Source organism: Dipodomys spectabilis, unplaced genomic scaffold (genome assembly GCF_019054845.1).
Source record: "Dipodomys spectabilis isolate Male_0828 unplaced genomic scaffold, ASM1905484v1 ptg000157l, whole genome shotgun sequence".
Lineage (NCBI taxonomy): Eukaryota > Metazoa > Chordata > Mammalia > Rodentia > Heteromyidae > Dipodomys > Dipodomys spectabilis.
In genome coordinates, this window is record NW_024870834.1 from 7,459,305 (window position 1) to 7,485,625 (window position 26,321).

Consider the following 26,321-nt stretch of genomic DNA (forward strand, 5'->3'; position numbering starts at 1 on the left):
CCGCAAAAAAAAAAGGAAAAAAGAATGATATTAAGCCCAAATGTGACTTGGAGTGTGTGTGAAAGTGAGAAAGAGGAAGGCTGGCTGGTTGAAAGCAGGATTAGATGTTCTCATGGAGCTGAAGTAGAATCAATGTGTGGAAACAGAGATGCCGATTCCAGTCTGGTAGGCAAGTGTTCACAATGAGACCCACTGAAACAGAGTATTGGTTAGCTAGCCATACTGCAGTAAGATAGTCAACTCCTAAAAATTAAGCTCAAGAACTCAAGTAGGTTAAGAAATATTCACTATAAAAAGTCAAAAAGACAATAAAATAGTATAAATAAGATCCAGTATAGACAGCTCCATGGAGACAGGGAGTAGATTAGTACCTGTAGGGGTTGGAGAGTTGGTGAATGACTATCAATGAGCATAAGGGTTTGGGGAAGGATGGAGGAAACACCATAAAATTAAGTGCTTGGGGGTTTCGTTCAGTGGTAGAGCACTTGTCCCGCATACAGAAGGCCCTGAGTTCAAACTCCAGCACTAGAAAAAGGAAAATGCCCCCAAACTAGCTATTGATAATGTCTGTGATTATACCAAAAAACATTTATGATACATAAATTGTATCTCAAGAAAAAGGAGGCATACAGAGAAAATCATAATATATGTTTAATATATGTATATATTAGAGACTATTCTTCATTTTTAAACATTATGCATAAAGATCTAATGTCAAAATTTTTCCTCTATATCCATATGGTAAGAAAAATGCTGGAAGGAGATATAAAGTGATAACTATAGTTTATAAGCTAGCGGGTGGTTTCATATCACAAATCTTATACAATAAACATCAGTTTTTTTCAGGCTCAAAAAAAAAAAAAAACACAAAAAACCTTTGTAAAACCAAGAAAGGACTACCTGTTGACAAACTTCTTGTCACTGGGAGTAAACGTTTGAGAATCATCTGATACAGATGAGAGGGAATTTAACCTTTAATATTTAACCTGGACATTTTAACTATGGTATTATTTTGGTGTATGCCAGTACTAGGGCTTAAACTTAGGCCCTCAAACTATATTATTATTGTTGTTGTTATTACCATTTTGTCTGTTGTAGGGCTTGAACTCAGGGCCTGGAAGATGTCATTGAGCTCTTTTGCTCAAGGCTAGTGCTCTACCCTTTAAATCACAGCTCCACTCTGTTTTTGAGTGGTTAATTGGAGGTAAGAGACTCATAGGGACTTTCCTGACTGGGCTGGGTTTCAACCACAATCCTCAGAACTCAGCATCCTGAGTAGCTAGGATTATTGACATGCTGTTTATTTTATTTTATAATTACTAATTTTCTTTGTTGTTGTTTTAGAGATTGAACCCAGAGCCTCATACACTCTAACACCAAGCTACACTTCCAACCCATTTTTTAAAAAGAAGCTGCCAACCAGGCACCAGTGGCTCACGCCTGTAATCCTAACTACTCAGGAGGCTGAGATCAAAGCCAGCCTGGGAAGGAAAGTCCGTGAGACTCTTATCTCCAATAAACCATTAGAAAACCAGAAGTGGCTCTGTGGCTCAAGCAGTAGAGCCTCGCCTTGAGCTGAAGAGCACAGCCACAGTGCCCAAGCCGAGTACAAGTCCTACAACCAACCAAAAAAAAAAAAAAAGAAAGAAAGAAAAGAAGCTGCTATTTGAGATCTTGGTCCTGATATCAGTCTAGGGGATGAAGCTCTGTCCTTTATTATAAAATTTCATAGCTAAAGAGAAAAATCACAACTTGAACAGTATGAAGGTTGGGAGTATGGTTCTTATAGTCAAATGTCTATCTAGCAAAATAAGGGATTGAGTTCAAATTCCAATACTGCCAAGCAAACAAAAAAAGACATTTGAAGCTAAGTGTGGTGGTTCATACCTGTAATCCTAGCCACTCAGGAAGCAGAGTCAAGAGGGTCAGAAATTTGAGGGTAGCTCATACAAAGATAGCCAGATCTTATCTGAAAAACTCAGTGATTGAGTGCTTGCCTAGCATGCACCAGGTCTTGGGCTCAGGCAACAGAACTACAAAAATAAAAATAAGAGGGCTAGGAATGTGGCTCAGTGGTAGAGTGTTTGCCTAACATGCATGAAGCCCTGGGTTCAGTTCCTCAGTAACACATACACAGAAAAAGCCAGAAGTGGCGCTGTGACTTGAGTGGTAGAGTGCTAGCCTTGAGCAAAAAAAGCTCAGGGACAGTGCCCAGTCCCTGAGTTCAAGCCTCAGGGCTGGCAAAAATAAAAATAAGAGAGACAGGGAAAGAGCGGGCCGGGTCTATGAATACTACAAAATGGGGAGGAAATTAGTTTAAAGGCAAACTAGACGTTTCTACAAAACCAGAACCCAAAGATTGCATTGTAAGCCAGCCTCCTGAGCCAGTGGCTCATGCCCGTAATCCTAGCTACTCAAGAGGCTGAGATCTGAGAATTACAGCTGGAAGACCAGCCCAGGCAAGTCCATGAGATTCTTATCTCCAAATAATTACCAAAATGCCAGAAGTGGACCAGTGATTCAAGTGGTAGTGTGTTAGCCTTGAGTGAAAAAGCCAAGTGAGAACATGAAGCCCTGAGTTCAAGCCCTAGTATTGGCACACATCATTTAAAATTTAAAAAAAAAAAAGACTGTTATAACAAGATGCTCAAGAAATCACCTTACCAGGGCTGGGAATGTAGCTCAGTGGTAGAATACTTGCCTAGCATGTATTAAGCCCTGGGTTCAATTCCTCAGTACCACATACACAGAAAAAGCCAGAAGTGGTGCTGTGGCTCAAGTGGTAGAGTGCTAGTCTTGAGCAAAAGAAGCTCAGGACAATGCCCAGGCCCTGAGTTCAAGCATCAAGACTGGTAAAAAAAAAAAAAAAAAAAAAGATAGAAAGAAAGAAAGAAAGAAAAAATCATCTTGCCAGGTTTCCTTTGGTCTTTGTAAAAATGAAAACAAAACTTTTAAGATGTGACATTTGAATCATGTCTGAATGTGTCAGTTCACACTCATTGCAAAGGTTGCTGACACCAACAGAACATAAATAATTCTTAGGAGGGAAATTGCCTTTAAAAAAAACAACAAAAAACAAGTTCATAGACTGTCAAGGAGTTGGGAAGTTGGCCAACTGCATCAGCTTTGGGGTGTGGTTCTACTGTGGGCTGGCTCCCCCAACTCCCTAGGAGGGGGCGGAGGGCAGTGGGAGAGAAGTACCAAGCTATAAAAAGCTTTGCGTTTTTATTTCCTTCTAAGGCATCCTGAGTCACTGGGTGCTCCAACCCCCTCCTCCCCCCCTCCCCCCCCTCCTGCGGGAGGAAGTGCAGCTGAAATCGGAAATGTGTGTGTAGGATTCCCACCCCCCCCTACCCCCACCCCAAACCAGTTAACAAACCGGATGACAGCTGTCACCTGCACTCAATCTCTTATAGGCCCAAAGGGTAGCTTCCTATTTCCATCCAGCGAAGAGAATGGAAGTTACTTTAATTATCTGGTGTTTCCCGCCCTCCATCCAGGTTCCAGTATTACACCACAGTCTTAACCACAAGCGTACATCAACACACACACCCTCCTGCGTGGAGCTGCTCAGAACGCAGTCTCATTTGTCATCTCAAAGGACAGCAGCGCTCCTACATGAATGACTTCGCCTTACTCTTTAGGCTGCAGTCTGATCCAGTGATCAGAATCCTAGAAAGCATCGGGCAGGTACCCGTCCAACCTTTCCTCACCAAGGAGGAAACTGAAGCCCAAAAATGCTAAGGAACTTGCCCCAAGGCTACAAAGGAATGGACCAAAATTTGAGCCACAGCCTGGGGCCATGTCCCCTGTAGCCCAGCTCTAGGTAGTTTCTAGGCCCGCCCCCCCCCCACCACCCTCAGGGCTTAAAGGCTGTCTGTCTCCAGCCCTCAGGCCAAGGGAGGGGCTCTGTTAAGATCTTCTCCTAGTGCCCTGGAGATTTCTGTCCTTTTTGTGCAGTGGGATTGTAACCAGGTGAGGTGGCCTGGAAAAAGATCCTTCTGGAACCAAGAGGGGGTTCAGGAACCAGGGTATGCATAGGACAGCATTGAGGTTGCCACACCAAGGTTTGGCATGTACTATGCCACATTCCCCACCCCCAGCCCCAGCCCCCAGCCCGCCTTCCTCAGTCCCTCTGCAGTTAGATCAATGTGCTCCCACCTACGGATTCCTTAATACAATCCCCAGACTTGGATTAATATAAAGGATGAAGACCAAAGGGAAATTCATCTATGACGTACATTTTCTACATAAACAATTGTGGTTCTCTCCCCGCCCCCCTCCTCCCTCCTTTCTTTTGTGCTGCTTCTGGGACTTAAACTCAGTGTCTCAGGCTCTCACTTGGCTTTCTGGCTCAGCTGGTACCTACCACTTAAGTGCTTTACATTCTTCCCCACCTCTACCCCCAGTTGTGGAACTGAACTCAGGGCCCACGCGCTGTCCCTGAGAGTTTTGGCTCAAGGCTAGCACTCTACCACTTTGAGCTACAGCTCCACTTCCGGTTTCCTAGTGGGTAATTGGTGATGTCTCAGACTTTCCTGCCTGTGCTGGCTTCGAACCACAATCCTCAGATCTCAGGCCTCTCAAGTAGCTAGGATTATAGGCACGAGCCACTTTTTTTTTTTGCTGGTTAAGTGGAGGTAAGTCTGTCAGACTTTTCTGCCTGGACTGACTTCAAACTGCAGTCCTGAGAGTGCACTCTCCTGAGCAGGCAAGATCACAGCCATGAGCCACCCACACTTAAGAGGCCAAGAGATCTGGTTAAAAATGTCAAGTGTTAACACCCAAACTAAAACCAGATTAAGGCTGCCAGAAAACTTGTCTGTAGAATCTTGGGCCCCGACTCCCACCTTTTGTGCTAGGACCACAGGAGAATTTACCCAAAGGCAAGTGGCTTGTCCAGAGAGCTAAAAACCTACACAGTTCAGTTAAAGAGATGAAAGGCTGCAGAAATGTTTATTGAATACAGTGCCAGGTTTATAAATAAAACTTATTTACAATTTCCATAGAGTTGGTCCCCCATCAGAGGAGGTGGTTAAATCTCCAAACAGTTGATCTCAAGGTTTACAGAAATGTTCAAGTACATCTCTCCTTTTTTCCAATAGCCAAGGTGAAAGGTAACTTCAGTAACAAAAGAACCACCACCATCTTTGCTACAGAAGTGTTGAAAGAACATTTTCATGGATTTGGAGAAAGAACACACACTCCACCCCATGCCACTACCTTCTTACTCCAAGGGATAGACAGCAAAGAAATCTGTCTCCTATGGGACAACTTCAAGGGATTAAAAAAAACACTTTTCAGCTGTGGGAATCGATTAAGACACATTAGTGGAAATCTAGTCACTGCCCAAAGGGGAAATATATTCAGGATATACAATAAATAATTGAAATAGTTCAAAGAATTGAATAAACTTAAGAGTAGACTTGACCAAATTGACATTCTTTGTTCAGGAAGAAGTTCCCAAGATGCTTAGGGGCTAATAATATGCAATTCCTCTCATGTAACAGCAGTGCTAGGCCTATGGACAGCCATTCCTTACAATATTGTTACAAGTTCAGTCGGACATGCATTTATAAAGAGAATATAAAAATATGTACAACAGCTCATCTTCAACGTGTTGAAGTCGCCGAAAGACACCAATTAAAGTGCGCAAAAAATTTGTTTTGTCAAAAAAAAAATTTTTTTTTGTTTTTTTTTTTTTCAGAAAAAGCCTTTTCTGGCAACAGTGCATTGAAAGCCCATCAGAATGGAGGTCCATTTGCCTTGCTTTACGCCTACCCCGAACTGATGGAGAACCAAACTGAAGAGAGGATTTGCCAAGGACTCAGCAGTTTCTTATGGCAAGTCTCAGGCTAAGAGCAGGACACAAGTTAAACTAGTCACTTTATATATAAATATATGTATATATTTATAGCGTAGTTAGAAGTAGGGGCAAGAGTTTTCAAGAAGGTGCTACCCAACTTCAAGAGTACTGCCAAGACACCCAAGCTCGTTCCCTGTGCTGAGCTGCACCCCGGGCTGGGGTGGGAGGGGGGGAGGGGAGGGCAGGCTGAAGGGCTCGGCCTCACCTGTGCTCCACACCGGAACTCGGTACTCCCTGGGGAGGTGGGGGGGTAGGGTTTACTGGTTCCCATGTAGGATGCTGGCCACACAAGAATCCTGCTAACACGGATAGAAAGACGAGTGAGAGGGCAAGATAGGAGGGAGGCTTTTTAAAAATAAGCTATCACCTCCCATCTTCAACACAAGCCTAAGGCTGGTTCCACACCTCCATTTTTTGACGTCCTCCCCCCCCCACTCCTGTCCCCTGTACGAACCATCCAAACCAGGAGCCTGCAGCAGCTTCCTCTCACTGTTAAAAGAGTTCCTGGCAGATTCAGGTACTCACACAAGCCAACAGCTCATGATATCAACCTCTCCCAACAGACGCCCTGTCCAAGGACTAGTAGCAGCACGCGGGCAACGTCCCCTCTCCACCGCTCTGACCCACCCCTCTGGCAGAAAACCAAACAAGCTGCAAAATGCCAGAAAGGCAGGGAGTAGGAGAGGGGGGAGAAGCTGAGGGTCTCTGTAATAATCAGCCCTGAATGCACCCATTTGGCTGCCAAGAGCTTCTCACTGGCTGGCAAGCCACCTGCCAGTTTCCCCGCAAACCAGCAAATTCAAACCACCCACCCATACTCAGCAGCCCAAGCTCTTTGCTAGTAAGATACAGCCACTTAGCACCCTGAAAAATGTACATCCAGCTTTCATTTCAAAAAGAACTCCATGCTAAATGCGGTGTGCTTCTAAAGGGGCTTTTAAAATGGACTGGTGCCTCTGTCGATACCAGTACAGCATGTCTGAGTTTTGGTTACACGTTTATAATTAGACATGAAATTCATTCTGGGCTAGGGTTTTCCTTTCCAGCCAGAGGCTTAGCATTAGTGCTACTTGGGGGTAAAAAAAAAAAAAAAAAAAAAAATTAAAAGTAGTCAAGTCAAATTTAAAAACAAAAAAAAACACCAACAAATACAGGCTAAGGTGAAGAGTCTTACAAATTAAAAACTGCATCAAGGTGACTGATAGTGTCTTTTAGGCATGTAGACTGGCTTGGGAAAGGATTACTGCTTCTACCACACAGAGTGAGGGTTAAATTACACACTAAATCATGTCTCTTGCACAGATGGTCTCAGTAGTTACATAAAACAGGTAATCAGCAGCACAACTGAAAATAATCCCTAAAAACATGCTTTAGAAAGTGAGTTTTTTTCCTTGAGAGCTTGGCCACCTAACTAGATTAAGGTACCATGATTTGCCTGCCCCTGCCCACCAACTGCAACTAGACTTATACAGTCATAAATAAAGCAACCAGCAATCTGCTGTTTTTCGGCAAGGTGTTAGGCTCAGAGGTTGGTGCTAGAACCCAGGAGGGAAGGAAACCCAACCCCTGGGCTGAGGGCCTCCACTCTAACTGCCTTGTCCCCCTTTAGAGCTCAGCTTTACAAAGCATTTAACACCACTTTAAGTTAATGGTCTTTTTATTGGAAAAAAAAAAAAAAAAAAAGACTAGCATTTACAACTTGGAATGGACGTAAATTGTCAATTTCTCGAACAGCAATGTTGATGGTTGTGCTGAAGTCCACAGCCACAGCCTACTCTGCTGGCTCCAAGTCATGGTTCCGAAAGTTTTAAAAACAGAGTCCAAGGATGCTCCTGGTAGATGCCTTTTTTAAAAATGTGTGATTGGTGACACTGGACACCCACTTCATCTAGTGCCATGGAGACAACGCTAAAACCAACAGAGCAGGCACGCCACCCGGGTGTCACTGTCACCGTGGACTGGAGCGCGTGGGAGGACAGGAGAACTATCCCACGGCTGGGGCTGCATCTCAGGCTCACCCTTCACCCATTTTTCTGCACATCATCCTGAGGTAAACCAATTTGAAATGTGTCTTGTTTTCAGTAAACCAGCTAGGACAACTGATACTAATTGAACTAGAACCCATTGGAGTAAGTTTTGAATTTTTTTTCATCTTTCAACTTTAATACAAATGCCTGACTGTGCTCAATCGTCAAGCTGCATGCATGAAAAACTGGCCAGCCCAAACAGTGTATTAATCATTAGCAAATGGAACTGCAAGGAATCCACTAAGTGCTTCCTTATCATTAAGGTAGAACAAGTATTATATTGTAAAACTCATGTGTAGCTTCATCTTTAGGGGACAGGACCACCAACCAATACATGCAGATTTTGTGTGTGGACAGAAGGTACTTTTGACATTCAGTTTTGCTATATAGAAACAGAATGAATAAATGAACTTTTTCTTTTTCTTTTTTTTCTTTTTTTTTTTTGCAAGAGGTAAGTAAAAGATTCAATTTGATTCTTCTAGGGGGGAAAATAGTTGAAAGAAGTTCTTCATTTTGCAGTCATCATCTGTACGAATTCTGAAAAGACAAATAAATCATAACTTTTGTTATCTTCAAAAGCAGCTTTAGTGAATGTAGCATCTACTTTGAAAGTCAGCTTGGACACAGATCCTAACAGTAAGATGGTTAAAAATTAAGGTGCTGTTTTACCTTCATAGTTCACTTGTCCATCTCCATCAATATCTGCTTCTCTGATCATCTCATCTACTTCTTCATCTGTTAGTTTTTCTCCTAAGTTTGTCATGACATGGCGTAGTTCTGCGGCGCTGATGTAACCATTCCCATCCTGTGAACATTCAGCAATTGTTACAGAGGAAGGGTGGCTGTGGCTGAGGTACTGTCAATTCCACTCCCATCTTCAGTTCCCACTAAATCTAAGCAGTCTACGATCACAGAAACCAAGACTTTCAAAAACCAGCACTGCCAGTACCAGGGCAGTTTGTTCAAAAATGTTCTCTATTCTTCCTGCTCTTGCCCAATGAAGTACTGAAATCAGAATATTTGGAAGTGACACCAGAGGCTCAGGCAGGCTAAGTATTCCACCTCTAACCAGCTGATACAGCTTTTACAAATGGAAACCCTAGAAACTGCCTTAAGAACCACCTATGATGCAGATATAAGATTACCTTGTCAAAGACTCGGAATGCCTCACGGATTTCTTCTTCGCTATCTGTGTCTTTCATTTTTCTAGCCATCATAGTCAAAAACTCTGGGAAGTCAATGGTGCCATTACCTCAAATTAAAAAACACAAAAGGCTCATGTAAGTAAGCACTGCATTAACACTCTCTGCAGGAGTAATTTTAGAACCAGTTCAGAATGCTAGGGAAATTGTGATTCGGTACTTATTAGGCTCAATCTTTTATAGACACAAAATATTCAAATACTTCAGAGTCATTACAACTCAAGTAATTTTATAGGGTAATCGTCAACAACCAACATAGCCTTTAAAGATGCAAAGGAAACTGCACAGAGATCATGAGCACAGAGGAGGCAGTACAGCTCAAGAGCGGAAGTAACTCTGACAGCCTGCCTCATTCTACCCTGGCCCTCAGGATGACCTGCCCCACACTTAGGAGACCACTCAGGTCTAACTCTACCTTGGCTAGCAATACCAGTACTGTACAACTGCAGGAAAATTGACAGTTACACCACTGGCCAGTCTCCGGGAAAATGTTCTCTGAGTACATTTTTTTCAGTCATATTATGTTAAGCAACCTGTTTTTCTCCCATCTCCAGTCTTGGCTTCGTGTGAGGATTGAACCCGTGTTCCCTTGGATGCTAGGTATGTTCTCTACCAATGAGCTACATCTCAGCCACCAACTCAGCATCTTACTCCCCAGCCCCCCATGAAGGGAAAAGCTCAGAGCATTTTTTTCACAGCCTGGACCGTTCACATTTAGGAAACCCACACTATGGCCAATAATCCAAATAAGTCGCCAGCATTGAGAGATGAGTACCTCCAGAGACAAGCCTGAGCTAAGTGGAAATCAAATTGGAAAAAAAAAAATCCTTCAGTTATTTTCACCAGTACCTTTAGGACAATATAACCCTCGGACTAGAGTATATAACTCCATGGCAGAACATCTGCCTGTCCTGTACCAGGCCCTGGGTTCAATCCCCAACAGGGGGAGTGGGAGGGGAAGGAGACTCCTAAAGCCATTGGGGGCTCCAAACTTTTAAAACATTATTGTTTTAAAACTCATCTTAAGTACTGTCTCAAAACCATACAAAGATGTCCGTAGGTACCATCTACTCACTGCAAATACAGGAGTCTCTTCTTCACAATCTGAAGGCCAAAGCCCAGCTTTCCAGAGCTCCCCCCAAACAGGAAGTAGCAGCCTGTGGTACCCACATGGCTAATCTCCTTAGTAATTAAACCAAACAGACTACGGACTTCTTTCTCTAAAACTCTTCTTAGGGATGAAAACAATTTTTAGAAGTAACTCTTTGCAATCACAGAAAGAAACGTCAAAGAGCGTATCAAAAAGGTTTACTTTTGTTTTACTGCAAGCCTAATTCTACTGGAGTACGTTTTGGTACCCTATTTTTCTAAATGGCTACAAGTCAAACATCTAGAAAGTTAACTCTACATCCAAGCTGTTTATTCTTAGCTCATCTTTTAGAAATGTATTACCTACAATCTTACATAGTTCTTAAGTGGGATATACAAAAATACCTGTCAGTTAGGAGAAGGTGCTTCAGAAGCTTCTGACAAAAGCAAGCAATTAAAAGAGCTCATGTCTATCCACTGTTTTAGTCTAGAGGAACAGCAGCCAAGTACTGTGGGGACCTCGGATTCTTCCTGGTTCTGACCTTGCATAGCCTCCAAGAGCTCTTCCTCCTTCATCATGCAACCCACTTCAAATTTTACATGATCCTTGTCAGCAAGCACACATACAACTCATATTGCACTTGGTTTTAGGGTTTTTTTGTTTTTGTTTTTTTGTTTTTGCCTTGTGCTGGTCCTGGAGCTTGAACTCAGGGCCTGGGCACTGTCCCTGAGCTTTTGTGCTCAAGGAGAGCAATCTACCACTTGAGCTACAGAGCCACTTCTGACTTTTGGGTGATATTAACTGGAGATAAGAATCTCAGCCTTCCCAGTGCTTTGAACCATGGTTCTCAAGAGCTTAGCCTCTTAAGTCAAGATTATAGGCATAAGCCACCAGAGCTAGACTTGAGTTAACTTTTAAGAGTACACTTTACCCACAACACTTGGAGGTTTCTCCTCCTAAAAACAATAAACTTTATAAAAAGATTTGACCTGAGCCGGGCGCTGGTGGCTCACGCCTGTAATCCTAGCTACTCAGGAGGCTGAGATCTGAGGATCGCGGTTCAAAGCCAGCCCGGGCAGGAGAGACCGTGAGACTCCTATCTCCAATAAACCACCAGAAAACCGGAAGTGGCGCTGTAGCTCAAGTGGTAGAGCGCTCGCCTTGAGCTGAAGAGCTGAGGGACAGCGCCCAGGCCCAGAGTTCAAGCCCCACGACCGACAAAAAAAAAAAAAAAAAAAAAAAAAAGATTTGACCTGTAAGTCATAGCAAGCAGAAAAACAGCCATACAGTGACCAGATCCAGGAAACGTTCTAGACAGTGAACAGGGTGAATGGCACTGCATAGTCTTCTATTTTAATGTCAGGGGCCAAAAGGCAACTACAGAAAGGAATATTATACCTTGGCTTTGCTCTGGGGACCTGAAAGACAACCTCCTAACAGTTTTGAACTTGAATGACACAGCACTGGCACTCATACAAAGCTCTGCAGCCCTTACCATCAGCATCCACTTCGTTGATCATATCCTGCAATTCAGCTTCTGTTGGGTTTTGACCCAGTGACCTCATGACAGTCCCAAGTTCCTTTGTTGTGATGGTGCCATCACCATCTTTATCGAATAGGGAGAAAGCTTCCTTGAATTCTGGAAACAAAAGTTTATCCATTAGAACAAATGTGGACCAAATCCAAGCCACAGAACACACTTCCCTGAGGCCTGCTGACACAAGCTGCCCAAGCTGTGGGATTTATCAGAAACTGCCTGGTCTTTACTGAAATCAGGCCCCTATAGTCCTGTTGGCCTGAATCTCACATAACAGCCCATAAGGTAAACACTGCTCCGGGTAACCCACTCCACGTAACCCACTCCACGTTTTTGAAGGCCAAGCTTGAACATGCTTAAATCAGTCAAGTCCAATCTAGCACAAAATTAGTCCACATGTTCTCTTAAAGTCTCTTTATGTTAACTTCCTACAGTGTTAAGAACCTCTTCTTTCACAACAAGAAAAGGTTGTGAATAGATACATTCCAAAGAAAATAGCATGAGCTGTCACATCACACTCAGAATATTCCAGAAGCATTCCTGTTTTCTCTTCCAAAGAACATTTCAAAATAAGGTAAATGTAAATTAAGTCCCTTCCCCAATGAAATGGTTCCAACATTCATTTTACCCTTCTATTTAGAATAACAAGCTGAAGCTTTCCAAGTAGATTAGTGAAAGACTTGTGCATGTAAGAACTACAAACTCAATTTCTGAGTAGGAGTGCAACCTCAGCAAAGCTGTGCACATGGAGAAGCAGTCAGACATCCAGAGTAACATAATGTGGACAATTTCAGTTCCACTTCCTTCCATCTCCAAGACACGCCTGACTAAATGTTTCTTCCTGTTTATCACTGAAATAAATTCTTAAGGGGACAGCAGAGTAGTTCAAGTGGTAGAGGGCCTACTTATCAAGCTCAAATCCTAATACTGCTAAAAATAAGTTTTTAGAATAATATTCCGGTAGTAGGGGGAAACAGAGGAGACACTAAAACTGTGTCAGAGCCTAGTTCCAGCCTTCTAGAGACTTCCCAGTCATTAACTTACCAGCAATCTGCTCCTCGGTCAGCTGATCAGCCTACATGAAGAAAGAAAAGGTTATAATTCAATTCAGGATAGTTCTGTTGGTATCTACTTTCTCCAGTTAACAGTTTTGGCATTGCAATCATTCGGTTTGACATCACTAGCCTTGTCGTTTACTGAAGGTGGCGAGAACAGAGGAAACCTCCTGTGCTATTCTGACCGAAAAGGATGACAAGGAAGCGACAACATTGTGGGGCTTCATGTTTTCTTCTCAGGCCTAAAGCTTGCAGCAGGCGGGGAGCTTGGCGCCTGATGTGGAGATGGCGCCTCTAGCGGTGACAGGCGGCCCCACACGCCGCCGCCGCCGCCGCAGCAGCAGCAGCAGGCTGCGCAGGAAGAGCGCCACCTACTGCGCCAGACACTGCGGTCCCGCTTCCAGCCAAGAGCCCAGCCCAAAGTGCGGCCAGGCCACCGCAGCCACCGCAGCCAGGATCAGGATCCCGTCCAGAAACAGGCTTTTAGCGCACCTTGCTTCAGGCCCTTGAAATCTCCAAACTGGCGTTACATAATGGCATTCGCTGGATTAAACGGGCTTTCATATCCATTTTATGAGAAACAATTAAGTGGAAGAAATGCACGGCAATGGCTACCCCACTACCTGTATTTCCATGCAGTGAATGAATGCTTTCAATCATTTAAAGCAGGCAGCTATTTGTTTAAAGTCTACCATTTGTAACGGCTAATAGCCTTTGGCTGAATTATCCTACGATTCAGACGCTAGGATAAAAATGAGTTTAAAAGTGTTGCTACAAACCTGCAAAATTCAAATACATAGAAAACCGCACACAGTAATTATGAGACAGCAACCCTGTTTTCTGGTGAAGATCAGTAACTTCAATTTCCTGGTAGTTACCCTACAGACTTACCTACCTACCTAAAGAAGACCTAAGAGCGGCGCCTAGCAAACACCACTGCAGGTGACAATGGCCAGGAGGCAGTCCTCACTCGCATTATTTGGACTCTGCAGCACGGAACCTATGCCTCCAGCCAGGGGAATCTGAGATCTCAAGGACAGCTAATATGTATTTTCCTTTAATGAACGACGACTAATGAAGCCAGGTGCCAAACAGAAAGTTTATTAAGTGGAAACTTTTACCGTAGGAATGGTGTTCCAATGCATTTCATTGGCGGGTGGCAGCTTATTTGGACCCAATATCTAAGTGGGTCTTACCTTCCGGTCACTGAGAACTACTGGTTTACATCAAGTCGAGAAGACGTGAGGATTTATGTAATACCAGGGCAACGTCTATCTTGTACAACAGGAAGCGCTGCCCCACCTCGTCAGGGAAAATGTCATCTTCCTGGGGAGAACGATCCCACCTCCCCGCCCCACTCTCCAGCTTCCGGACACGAAATCCCCTTCCCCTACGGGCAGGGCGAGCGCCCAAGGTGTTGCGGAACAGGGCCGGGAACCGCCACCCACCCCGCCACGCCGCCGATGATGTCAGCCCGGCCTGGGAGAGTTAGGGGGCTGCGGGAAACACGCCCGGCCGGGCGCACGCCGGGCCTCGGGCACTCCCGAGGCTGCAGGGAAGGCGGAAACGTGGAGAACATCGCCCCGCAGAGCCGGGCGTCCAACACCCCGCGAGGGGCCGGCCAGGAGCGCGCGCCCAAGGGCAGACGGAGGAGCGGGGGGAGGGGGCAAGGGGCGCCCCAAGGCGATCCCCCACACCCCACTCCCACCCTCAACTCCCGGGCCGCGGTCCCGGCCGCCAGCACCTCCCACTCGCTTCTGCTCCCCCAGGCGGCGAGCCCGCCGCGCCGCCGCCTCCCCGGAGCTGAAACTTTGCGTCTCTAATGGAAACCGAGCCGCGCGCCAGCTCCTCCTCCCCCGCCCCCCTCCGCCCCAATTAGCGCGAGCCGAGCGCCTCCCGCGGGAAGGGGCCTACCGGCGCTCCGGGGCGCCCGCACGCCGCGGCTGCGGCCCCGGGCGGGGGGCGGCGGGGGGAGGGGGACCCACACCCGGCCACGCGCGCCCCGGCCACGCCGCGGGCCCCGCCCGGGCGCAGCGCCGCCAAGCCCGCCGCTTCCGCCCTCCCCGTCCCCCACCCCTCGCCTTCCTGCCCCCACCCCACCCTTCCCCGGCTCCTTCCTTCCCAGCCCACGCCCGCGCCGCGCCCCCCGCCAGGAGGAGGGCGCCCAAATGGATCGGCCTGGAGGGGGGGGAGGGAAGGGAACTGGGCGGGGGGGGGGGGGTCAGACGCTGGTGGCACCTCGAACCCCGCGCCCGAGCAATGTGCGCCACCGGCTCACGCGGGCCCATTCATTCTCCGCCCGCGGGCGCCCGCCGGCCCCGCCACCTTCGCGGCGGGGAAGGAGCGTGGGGGAGGGGGACCTCCGGGCCCGGCCCCGCCCGGATCCCCCGCCCCCCGGGCCCCGGCCCAGGAGCAGCGCTGCAGGCAGCCCGGGTGCGGCGCGCTGGATGCGGTGGGTGCGGGGCTGGATGCGGAAGGACCCCCCCCCCCCCCGTGCAGCTGTGCCAGCGGCCACAGCCCGTGGACAGCAACTCACGGTCGGGTCCCAGCTCCAAAGGACCCATCACTTAAAAAGGAGGCTCCCTGGCGGAGAAAACCGAGATGCAAATCCGAAATGCATCCTTTTCGACCGCAGCTGCTGCGCAACACCGGCATACGAAAAAAGAATCCCAGTCCCCCCCTCCCCCGCCAATGAAAAACCAAGGGGGAAAAAAAAGCCTGAAAATCTAGGAAGAAATCCTGGGCAGCTGCTATGCGGGTTTGGCCGCTCCCGACCTACCATGGTGCGAGCGGAGGGAGGAAGAGCAGAGGGAGCGAAGGAGGCTGCACCAGCGCAGGCTTGGGACGGCGGGGGTGCCTCCGCGGCTGCTGCTGTGGCTGCGAAGGCGCGGGGTGCGCTGTGCGCGGTTACCGCCGCCGCTGCCTGCGCCGCCGCCCGACTGCGAGTAACGGCAACGCGTCCACGAGACTCCCAGCGCCACTGCCTGAGCGCGAGCTTGCGCGCCGCGGCTTATATACGGCACGCCGTATCCCTCCGCCGCGGCGGGGGCCGCCTGGCGCAGGGCGGTCCTGCGACGGCCGGGCCTTGCCGCTTGGCCACGCCCCCCGGAGCGGCCACGCCCCCCGGCTCTCTGGGCCTCGCACCGCCGCTTGGGCGCGGGCCGCAGCAGGCCCAGTCCTGCGGGGGCCCAGGGATACGAGCGGCCTGGGGCGGGAGGGGGTTTCCGTGCTGGGGTGGCGAGCAGGCTGGGGGCCGGCGGGGAGGGGGCTGCCAATTCCCTTCTTGACCCAACCTGGGGGCGGCCCTGGGCTCCAAGCTGTCTCCCGGACTCTCCCAGCCCCGCCTCACCTGTGGGACCCTCCCACCTCTCCCACCGTGCGGGTTCGGGGAGCCGCGGGGAGCGGGCGGGAGACGCGGGGCGGCGGAGAGATGCCCGCCCACCTGCGGCTGCCGGAGAAGGGTCCACGGGGGACAAGGGGGTGGGCCTTGGGGAAGAAGCGGGTCTGAGACTGATTTTCGCGTGTGGTAGAACTGTCTCTGGCTGGTTGGGGGGCGCAGTTGTCACCTGCGTGTCCGAGCAGTCCGCAGCGCTTTCTCCTTTCTCGTGAATTGTTGTTAACCATAGCTAAATACCTCTCCCCTACGGTTTTGAACTCGTCTTAAAGCAAATACTATTCATGCTGGCCCTTGTCTTCTTATTGAAGTGAGTAGATTTGTGCATCTTTTTTTAAATAGACCTTTAAAGCTTTAAAAATATTTTTTCACAATCTTCCTGAGCCAGCCTTTTAGGCATAAATTCATCCGTACAAGGAAGGAAAAAAAGATATTTAGGATCACGTAGATTACAGCTGGAAAACGCAGCCGATTGCTTCTGGTGTGGGTCTGGACTGTAATTTAATCTTGATCATATCTCGGTTTAAAATATGATAATTTTCCTCCTGTTCTCCATTGTTCTGCAAACTAGAAAAGGAACGATTTCAGCACAGGACTTGTAAAAAGAAAAAAGACCTTTGACAAAAATGCTGCAGTTTCTTTTCTTGCCAAGGCAGCACACAGCATTTGATCTTTTGTGTACAGAGTCCAGAAAGTAGCAGGTTCTTTCTCTCATTGGCTTATTTCAAGGAAAGGTAGCAAAGTGTGTGATGAGCACACAGTGCTCCGAAAGGCTTTTCTTGATTATGTTTGTTTCCTGACTTGGACAGAGTCTTCAGGAAAATGTTTTAGAAAGGATAGAAAATATTCCGACGCATTGCAAATGCCACAGGACTTCTTGGAATGACCTTAGACAAGATGTCAGCGTCTGTGGAACTCTGCTTACCCAAGTTCTTTCTAGAATGCCACAGAAAGGGTGAACCTGCTGTTTGATTGAAAGGGAGGCGGGAGCAGAAATCTGTTTTCTCTCTGCAGAAAGAAAATATTCACAAATATTTCCCCACAAAATAGTGTTCCTGTGTTCATAGAGAAGAATCACTGACTGATACACAAGGACAATTTAAAGCATATTCAATAATCCAATGAGTTAGGAGTCTACATGGCCAAACTCATGATCAAAACTATTGTATTCCTAAGAGAATTTGCATTCTTTGTGCCAGGTTTTTCATAGAGTAATTAGTTAGATATTTAAAATTTCAGTATGCATAGTATACAGGGGAAATAATAGCCTAGAAATGAAATGTGTTTAATTATTGAGGATCTATTTGTTTCTAATAATCTTCCATTCCTCATTATTATTTTTTTTGTTTTTTTTTTTTGTGGGGGGGTCCGGTCATGGGGCCTGAACTCTGGGCCTGGGCACTGTCCCTCAGCTCTTCAGCTCAAGGCTAGCGCTCTACCTCTTGAACCACAGCGCCACTTCCGGCTTTTTTCTTTTTGCTTATGTGGTGCTGAGGAATCGAACCCAGAGCCTCATGCATGCAAGGCAAGCGCTCTACCACTGAGCCATCTTCCCAGCCCCCCTCATATTATTTTTATGAAGTTACTACAATCTATGCTTTTTTAAAACCCATCATTTTTTATCATTTTTTCCTGGGTTAATTAACCATGTTCCACCCAAATAAAGTACTTTGAAAAAAATTTTCAGGACTATTTGCTAAAAACTATACATCTTAGAATTAGTTTCATTATTGTAATAAAATTCCTTTTCCTGTTTCTCCATATTTTACAGCCTGGAGTTCTCCTCTGGTGATTTCTTTAATGTATCAAAGCACATCTTAACTTTCAAGTGTAGTAGGTTTGTAATGAGGTCATGCTTTTACACAGTTTTATGGCTACTTTGACACACTGAAATATAAGAAGGTCAAGTGACTTGCCCAAGATCTTACCGTGAGTCAGTGGTGGAGTATAAAATAGAGCTTGCGCCCTGGCTCAGGGGCTGTAATATTAGATTATATATTGGTGAAGTCAGCATCTAAAAAAATTAAAAGATACAATGTTCAGAGTTTATCTGTTCCAAAAGCCAGATTCTTCTCTGACTACTAGTCACTGAGTTTGTTCATGATCAAATAGACTCCTTTGCCTAAATAAACTTCCTAGTGTATGAAGAGATCAGCAATCTGGAAAATAAGTCACATATAGTAATAGCACTTAATGAGAAGCAAGTTTAGGGGAACCATCTGTATGAATGGTTCTGTCTGAAATTATTTAAATCAAATAATACTAAGTAGAAGAAAGATAGAAAAAACATGCAGTTCTAAGCCAGGAATCTCAGTCTTGGATATCACGTCTGTAACTAAGCACATCACTCTGGCCCTGTGAGACTGACAGAAAGAAATATAATAACTGTATAAATAAATGTTCATGGGCAAAGAAGGATGCTTGGACTTGATCTATTAGTGCCTTCCAGCTGTAAAAAAAAAAAACTCTAGATCTGAGATTATAATCTATATGATTATAAAGTATGTACATATATGTGCATGCATGCATACATACATCTTTTAAAGATGAGCAGGGAAATTGAGAAATGAGAGTAGTTTAATATTCTAAGTCCTGATCATGGCCAGGCCCTGTGCCAGATATGCTCATTTTTATTCTTAGGAGGAAACTGATGCATTGGACAACTAAATAGCTTGCCTGACTCAAGTGTAGAAATCCACAAATCAAGCTGAGCGCCCTAGCATTCCAGCACTCCGTGGTTATTTACACTGTAACCATATCTTGTAATTTAAGAGAACTTATTTTTAATTTAGTTAACAGGGGAAGGAAAGCACAACAGGTTAGGACTAAAAATGAATGTTTGCAAAGGTATTTCTTACCCAAGCAATGTAGCAATGACTCTGTCTCCCACACAAGGGACAGAGGGCTTGTAAAAAGAAATCAAAGCAACTCTTGACTTTGTAATGCTTTCTAGCCAAAAGACAGTTTTCGCGTTGCCTGTCAGACCTGGAAAGTTATGAAGGAGATTTGTCCACCGTCAGACAGTTGACAACACTACACTTTCATCAAAGGAAGTGAGACAAGGGTTCCTTTTTCTTAGACCTTGCTGTCTTTGCAGAGTTAATAATCTCAAATTTGTCTTTTACAAAATTGTTCTGGAAGCCAGGCCTGATTATGGCATCGGTTAATACAAAGCAGAAGTAGAGCCCCTAGTTTTTCCTAGCATAGATTGAGAGAATATATTTGCCTGTTGAAACCTGTCTCAGAGCAAGTCTCTGTCTTAAATATTTAGTGTATTCCACACTTTTCAAGGCACCATAAATATAGCAGACTATCTCCTTTCATGCAGTTTATATCCTTTTAGAGAAAATGAATCCTGTATGTGCGTGTGGGAGAGACAGACAGACAGGATTGTTTGACCATATATAATCAGCCTAAATCAATTTTCAGTATATAATTATTTCAGTGTGCCTTCATGGTTGGATTACCAGATGATTTTCCTGAAGAAATCTGTAATCCCTTACTAGCACCCACCTCCCAAGCTTCCTCTCAGAGGAAGACATGTCCCCAACCTTGCCACCAAGTCCTGCTCTTTTCTTTTCCACCTCAAAGTCAATAGTACTTTGACAAAATCCATCCATCCTTTTAGAATTTTCTACCTCACTAACCATCACCAAGCATCATAACATATTGCTACTGTGTGCATATAGATAGTTTTTTGTTGGTTGGGGGCTTGAACTCAGCCTGGAAGCTATCCCTGAGCTCTTCAGCTCAAGGCAAGCGCTTTACCACTTGAGCCACCACAGCACTACTTCCAGTTTTCTGGTAGTTTATTGGAGATAAAAGTCTCACAGAAGGGGAAGGGAGGGGAAGGAGATGGATTGGGATTGGGGGGGAGGGGGGAGGCTGGGAAGGGATGTGAAGGGTAAACAAAGGAGGAGGCTGCAATGCTTGGTAAGAAATGTACGCATTATCCTGTCCATGTAATTGTAACCCCTCTGTACAGTATGTTCACAAATAAAATAAAATTAAATTAAAAAAAAAAAGTCTCGCAGAATTTCCCTCCCGGGCTGGCTTTAAACAGTGATCCTCAGATCTCAGCCTCCTGAGCAGCTAGGATTATAAGCGTGAGCCCTCAGCTCCCAGCTATTTCATTATTTTTTATAGGAATTATTGTGTAAAAAATCTTTATTATCTATATTAGCAAATAAAATACCTCATTTTTCCATTTTTGAATTTTGCTCTTCTTTTTTTTTAATTTTTTTATTTTGTTGGTCGTGGGCTTAAACTCAGGGCCCAGGAACTGTCCCTGAGTTTCTTTTGCTTGAGCTACAGTGCTACTTTCAACTTTTTCTGTTTGTGTGGTACTAAGGAATTGAACCCAGGACTTCATGCATGCTAGGCAAGCACTCTGCCACTAAGCCATCTTCCCAGGCCTCTTTCTTTTTTTCTGGTGCCAGTACTGGGGCTTCAACTTAAGAACCTCACACTTTCCGGTGGCTTTTTTCTGCTCGACTGGCACGATACCATTGAGCCACTTGTGATTTTTTTCCTGGTTCACTGGAGATAACAGTCTCACAGACTTTTCTGTCCAGGTATTTAATGCAGAATGACCCCCTCTTTTCACGATCAACAAAAGAAGACAGAATTGACCGTCACTGAGAAGATTCAGCTGCCTTTCTGCTTCAGGGAAAAGGTTTCTGGATTTATTCCTCCTGCCACCCTCAGTGCCTCCACTGAGGAAGCTTGAAGGTACTAAGGTAGCCTGTAGCTTCTTGTGAATATTCAGATTTTTATGCAAAAGAGGGCGGGGCCGTCTTTGAGTTCAGAAGTCACAGACACGTGGGGCTTCTGTGCTTGGATCTTTCCTTTCTAAAACCATTCTCTGGATTTAATTAATATTCTGCTCTTAACGGAGAGGAGAGCTTTCCATTCTCAGATAACTTTAGCATTAAGGAGGCGTTAAACCTCAGGTTGTGACAAGAAAAGCTTGTCACTCATGTCTTTACCCTTCACCTTCCTCTCTCAGGATTTTTTTTTGGGGGGAGGGGGGCTAATACTGTTTATTCTTATCACATCACAAAAATAAAAATCATGATACTAGCTGAGCCAGTCAGACAGGGAAATAGTATTTCCATATACTCCTCAAACTCATATGACCACAAGATTCAGGCTACTGCAAAGTCCCAGAACATTTCTGAGGGGAGCATGCGCTACAAGGCAAGGAACAAGCACTTCCAATCTAAGGAATACTGGCAGACAGACAAGAATAAATAAGAAGGGAGACCCTAGATCTGCTATCCCTTACACTTATGGCTAGTCAGAGAGTTAATATCTATGCAGAATATGTGTACCTCAATAGGAATGGTGGGGCCCAGGGAAAACCCACAGCACGTAGAAGCCAGGGCAGGACAACTGAGGGACACAGGAGATTCATGGGAAGCCACCATGTGTAAAAAGGACAGCCTGGCCACCCCATACCCTCAAACCCTCAGTGCCACAGCTCATATGATTTGGGTCAAAGAGACAGCAAGGCCTTTATGGTCATCAAAGAGATCCATGGTCTTGAGGCTGAGTATCATATGCAGGCCATAGGTAAAGATGAGTACCTTGATGAAGGAGGTGAGCAGCCCCATCCAGATTGGGGGGATGGGGGAGGGGAGAAGTAGGCACAGTGGCTGGCGTAGGAGAACCATTTGCCTGTCATGTTAAAAGCCTGCACCAGGAAGTACTTTAGAGTCACCCGCCAGAGGCAGGGATCCTTGGCTGCCACCAGGAGGTTGCCATACTTGCAAGACTGCTGATTTAGTCACAGTGGAAAGACTAGGGGCTGGGCCCTGTGACCTGGGAGGCATTGAAGTGGGTGACAGTCATTGGTGTGGTGGATTTCAAGGCGGTCCATGGCAAACCAGTGGAGGGCAGACACCGTACCGAAGAGATGTTGGTAGATCAGAGACAGCTCAGCAATGGAGTCCTTCCAGAAGGAGCCTATCAGGTGGAGCTTCTGCACCCCAAAGGTGAACGCAGTCAGGTCTTCTCAATGGTCCCTGTAGTCACAGAGAAGTGAGCCCAGAACAGGATCCAAGGGACCATGTCCTTAAAAGTCACTGGAGGATGGATCACCACCGGTGCTGCTTGCTGCATAGGAACAGCCGGCGACTGAAGCCCCAGCCTCCATGGCCCCGTCGGGGGTCACCCCGGAAGGGCAGACGGTGGTGTAAGGGACATCTTCAGATCGGAGCATGCCCAGCACCCGCCCGATGGTGTCATCACGGCCCCTGAGGACGTCCCTGGGCGCAATGGGACGGGGCCGGCCGGGGCAGGCGGAGGAGCAGCTGGGCAGGGCGGCTGGCAGTGAGCAGCCCCCGGAGGGCATCCGGGTGCAGGGCCTGGCCCCAGCTTCTCCTGCAGGCGGGCAGTGAGGGCAACGATGGCGGAGCACCGGACCGCAGGGAGACCAGCGAGGACAGGACGAGGCCAAGGCCCGCCGCAGATGGGCGAGCGCGCCCCGGTGGGCCGTGAAGTCCTCCAGGCTCAGCCCGTCCTGCAGGAACAGCAGCGCTGTGCGAGGGCTCCGCTCCAGGGCCCCGGCCAGGAAGGCGGGCAGGCGGGTGGGGCCGGCGACGTGGCCCTCCTGCGAGCCGGCTGCGGGGCCCCAGCGGGCGCCATGGCTGGACCATGGCCCCGGCAGCCGTGGGGGCGCCGCGCCGACCCCTCCGCCCGAAATAGCGGCAACCCAGCAGACGCCAGATCCCCAAGACTCAACATGGCCACGTCCGAGGCCTAGGCTACCACCACCGCCACCGCCAAGACAGCCCAAAGCCCGGGTCACGTGACCCGGCATCACAGGACCCGCGTCAAATGACTACTGTCATGTGATCCCCCACATCGTTACATGACACTAGTCACGTGATTCCCCTCCTGACACGTGACCCTGTGTCACATAACCCTAGGTCGCTTGACAAACCCCTATCACATGACCCCTTACCATGTGACCGACTGTTCCGTGATCACTTGCATCACATGATCCCTCATCACAGGACCACCTAAAACATACCACCAGTCACCTTGCACGGCACCCCCACGTCAAAGGACCCCTGTCACGTGGCCCCACACCACGTGACCTCCCATCATCCTGTCACATGACCGCCTGTCATGTGACCCAATCACATGGCTCCCATGTTACAAGACACCTGTCACACGTGACCCTTGTGTCAGGCGACCCCCATCACATGACCCCTGTGTTATGTCACCTCCCATCGGGTGACCCTTGTTATGTGACTGTCATGTGATCATCCATCACGTGAACTCCCTGTCTTGTGGCTCATGTGCCACGTGACTCACGTCTCGTGACCCCCCCCAGTCACGTGCCCCACTGTCATGTGAGCCACGGTGATGTTACCCCCATGTCATGTGATCACCCCATCGTGACCTCCCATCACGTGATCCTATGTCACATGACCCTCCTGTCATGTGTCCCTTTCTCACGTGAGCCCATTCATGTGACCTCCCATCACATGTCCCCGTCACACGACTCCCTGTCTCTTCACTGCATGTCTCCTGACCCCTGTCATGTGACCCTTGACACGTGATTCCTGGTCACATGACTTCTATCGCTGTGAACGCACATCATGTAGCCCCGTCACGTGACTCTTTGGATATTTGTCCGAGGTCACATGACACCTTCACACGCTCCCTCTTCTCCTGACCCGGTCATACCTCTCTCCGTACTTTTTGTCCTTCAGGTGCATAAGGAGCACATTTCTTCCCAGTAGTTTGCTTTTGACACGTCCTTTTCTTCTCTTGGGGAGGTACTGGGCTGTGAACCCAGGGCCTCATTCTTGCTGAAACTCTACCATTTAAGCCATGCCTCCAGCATGGATTTTTTGCTAGTCAACTGAAGATAATTTGACGCCCAAGATGGCCTCAAACCTTGATCCTCTGGATCTCAGACTCATGACTAGCTAGGATTACAGGAGTGAACATTGGAGAGCTCAGCTTATTTTTATTTTGTTGGTCATGGGGTTTGAACTCAGGGCTTGGGCGCTGTCACTGAGCTTTTGTTCTCAAGGATAGCGCTCTACCATGTTGAACCACAGCTCCACTTCTAGTTGGGGGTGGTTAATTGGAACTGAGAATCTCACAGACTTTTCTGCCTGGGCTGGTTTTGAACCGACATCCTCAGATCTCAGCTTCCTGAATAGCAAGAATTACAGTTGTGAGCCACCAGTTTTTTTTTTTAACAAGCCAAAATGATTCAGTTAACATAAAAGTTATCAGCATGAAGTATCTTCCTGGAGTGACAGAAATATTCTGTCCTTGAGTTCTATACTTGCAATGGGAAGATTAGTATAAATGCCACTGCAGTAACCTTCGGTCATAGGTCATGTCACCCTGTGCTGCAGTCCTCCCAGGGGACCCAGCTTCCATGGATTCATACATTTTGACAGCCTACATAGCAAGACGTGTCTTGAAAACAACCCACAGCTGGGTGCTTATGACTCACGCTTGTGATCCTAGCTACTCAAGAGGCTGAGATCTGAGGATCGTAGTTCAAAGCCCGCTCAGGCTTTAAAGAGTCTGTAAGACTCTTATCTCCAATAAACTACGCAGAAAACGCTGGAAATGGCATGTGGCTCAAGTGATAGAGAAGTATCCTTGAGGCTCAGGGAAAGCATCCAGGCCTGAGTTCAAGCCCCAGAACTAGCACACAAAACAAAATAAGCCAAACCAAACCAAACCAAAAAAAAAAAAAAAAAACCCAAAACCCTCAAACACAAATCCCACAGCTAGGTGCTGGTAGCTTACACTTGTCATCTACTCAGGAGGTTGAGTTCAAAGCTAGCCCCAGCAGGAAAATCTGTGAGACATTTTCAATTAACCACCAGAAAACTGAAAGTGGTGCTATGGCTTACGGTGGTTGAGCACTAGCCTTGAAAAAGCTCAGGGACAGCACCCAAGCCCTGAGTTCAAGTTCCATGACCTATATCAACAACAAAACAACAGCCCTTCCCTCGAAAAAATAAACGTCACACCAAGAAAACCCCAACAGAAGCTGTTGTGGTTCAGAGTAACTTCTATCCCTGACATATTTCATCATGACACTGAAGGTATGACAGCAACCAAGGGGTCACCTGTGAACATGGGTGCCACTGATAAGGGGTCTCAAACTCAAAGAGGCTGGAAACTACCAGTCCTGTGGGCTGGCCTGACTTTTACCATGAAATCAGGTTCAAATCCTTGGTTTGCTCTTGCACAAAGGGAGGTTGGGTCTTTGAGAACTTGGAGCCTTAACTGGGAGAGAGTGAGGGAAGGGGTGACACTGTACAAAAAGAAATGCACTCATTCCCTGATGTACACAACTGCACCCCCTCTGTATATCACCTTTATAATAACAAGAGAGAGAGATTTAGTTTCCTCAACTGTAAAATGGAGATGGACATTGAAGAATCCCATCTGAAATGCTTGGGACCAGATGCGGATTTCCCAAAGTTGTCATTGGAATAGGATTTTTCTGTATCTCTTTCTGGGTATGGAGGAGGATGTGAGAAGGGACGTGCACAGCAATACTCAGTTGTGTGTATTGAAAACCCACTGGAAGTGGGGGTCTCACAAGTGAGCTGTCAATCATCCTGTTGTGATGCCTAGAGTTGGTTTATCAGCCAGACTAGAGTCTCCACTTGGAATAAATAGAACTCAAGATGCATCTTCACTAGATCTAGATAGTTTTTCCCTTCCATTACAACTTTATCTCTGGTCATGTTTTCTCCATTACAAGAAGCAGGGAATGGATCCAGTTATGCAAAAGCAGGAAGAGAACTGCCAAAGAAGGGTGGATCTGGGCTGTAGACTTGCTTAGGGCTATAGATGGCATAGGTTGAAATCGAAGCAGGACTGTCAGCATGTCTCTGACTCATTGTGGTCTGACAACAAATCAAGAAAGGCTGACTTCAGGGGGTAGTTCATCACTAAAATAAAGGACTTCTTTTTCTCTTTCTGTGGAAAATTCTCTTCCAATATCTTCTCCAGTGCCAGGACTGAATTGAGCTGCACACTAATTACTTAAACTATTGGCATTTATTGAATCCGTATTATGCTGAATTCAGAGAGTATAGTAAGATGGTGACTTCTGCTACTGTCTGGCTGAGAAGATAAAATACATGAAAAGACA

The 26,321-nt window shown here is 46.8% G+C and overlaps 1 protein-coding gene and 1 pseudogene across 1 annotated transcript; both read right to left on the reverse strand.

Annotated features, from left to right (window-relative positions):
- Window positions 1-8,016: 8,016 nt before the first annotated feature.
- Window positions 8,017-15,780, reverse strand: Calm1 (calmodulin 1). Its single transcript, XM_042692796.1, has 6 exons — window positions 15,557-15,780; window positions 12,767-12,797; window positions 11,681-11,824; window positions 9,039-9,145; window positions 8,563-8,698; window positions 8,017-8,430 (listed from the first exon to the last, which is right to left on the reverse strand). Exons 1-6 carry the CDS (start codon window positions 15,557-15,559, stop codon window positions 8,402-8,404), a joined length of 450 nt encoding a protein of 149 aa, XP_042548730.1. The 5' UTR covers window positions 15,560-15,780; the 3' UTR covers window positions 8,017-8,401.
- Window positions 15,781-21,610: 5,830 nt separating this feature from the next.
- On the reverse strand, window positions 21,611-22,994 carry LOC122118859 (annotated as a pseudogene).
- Window positions 22,995-26,321: the final 3,327 nt, after the last annotated feature.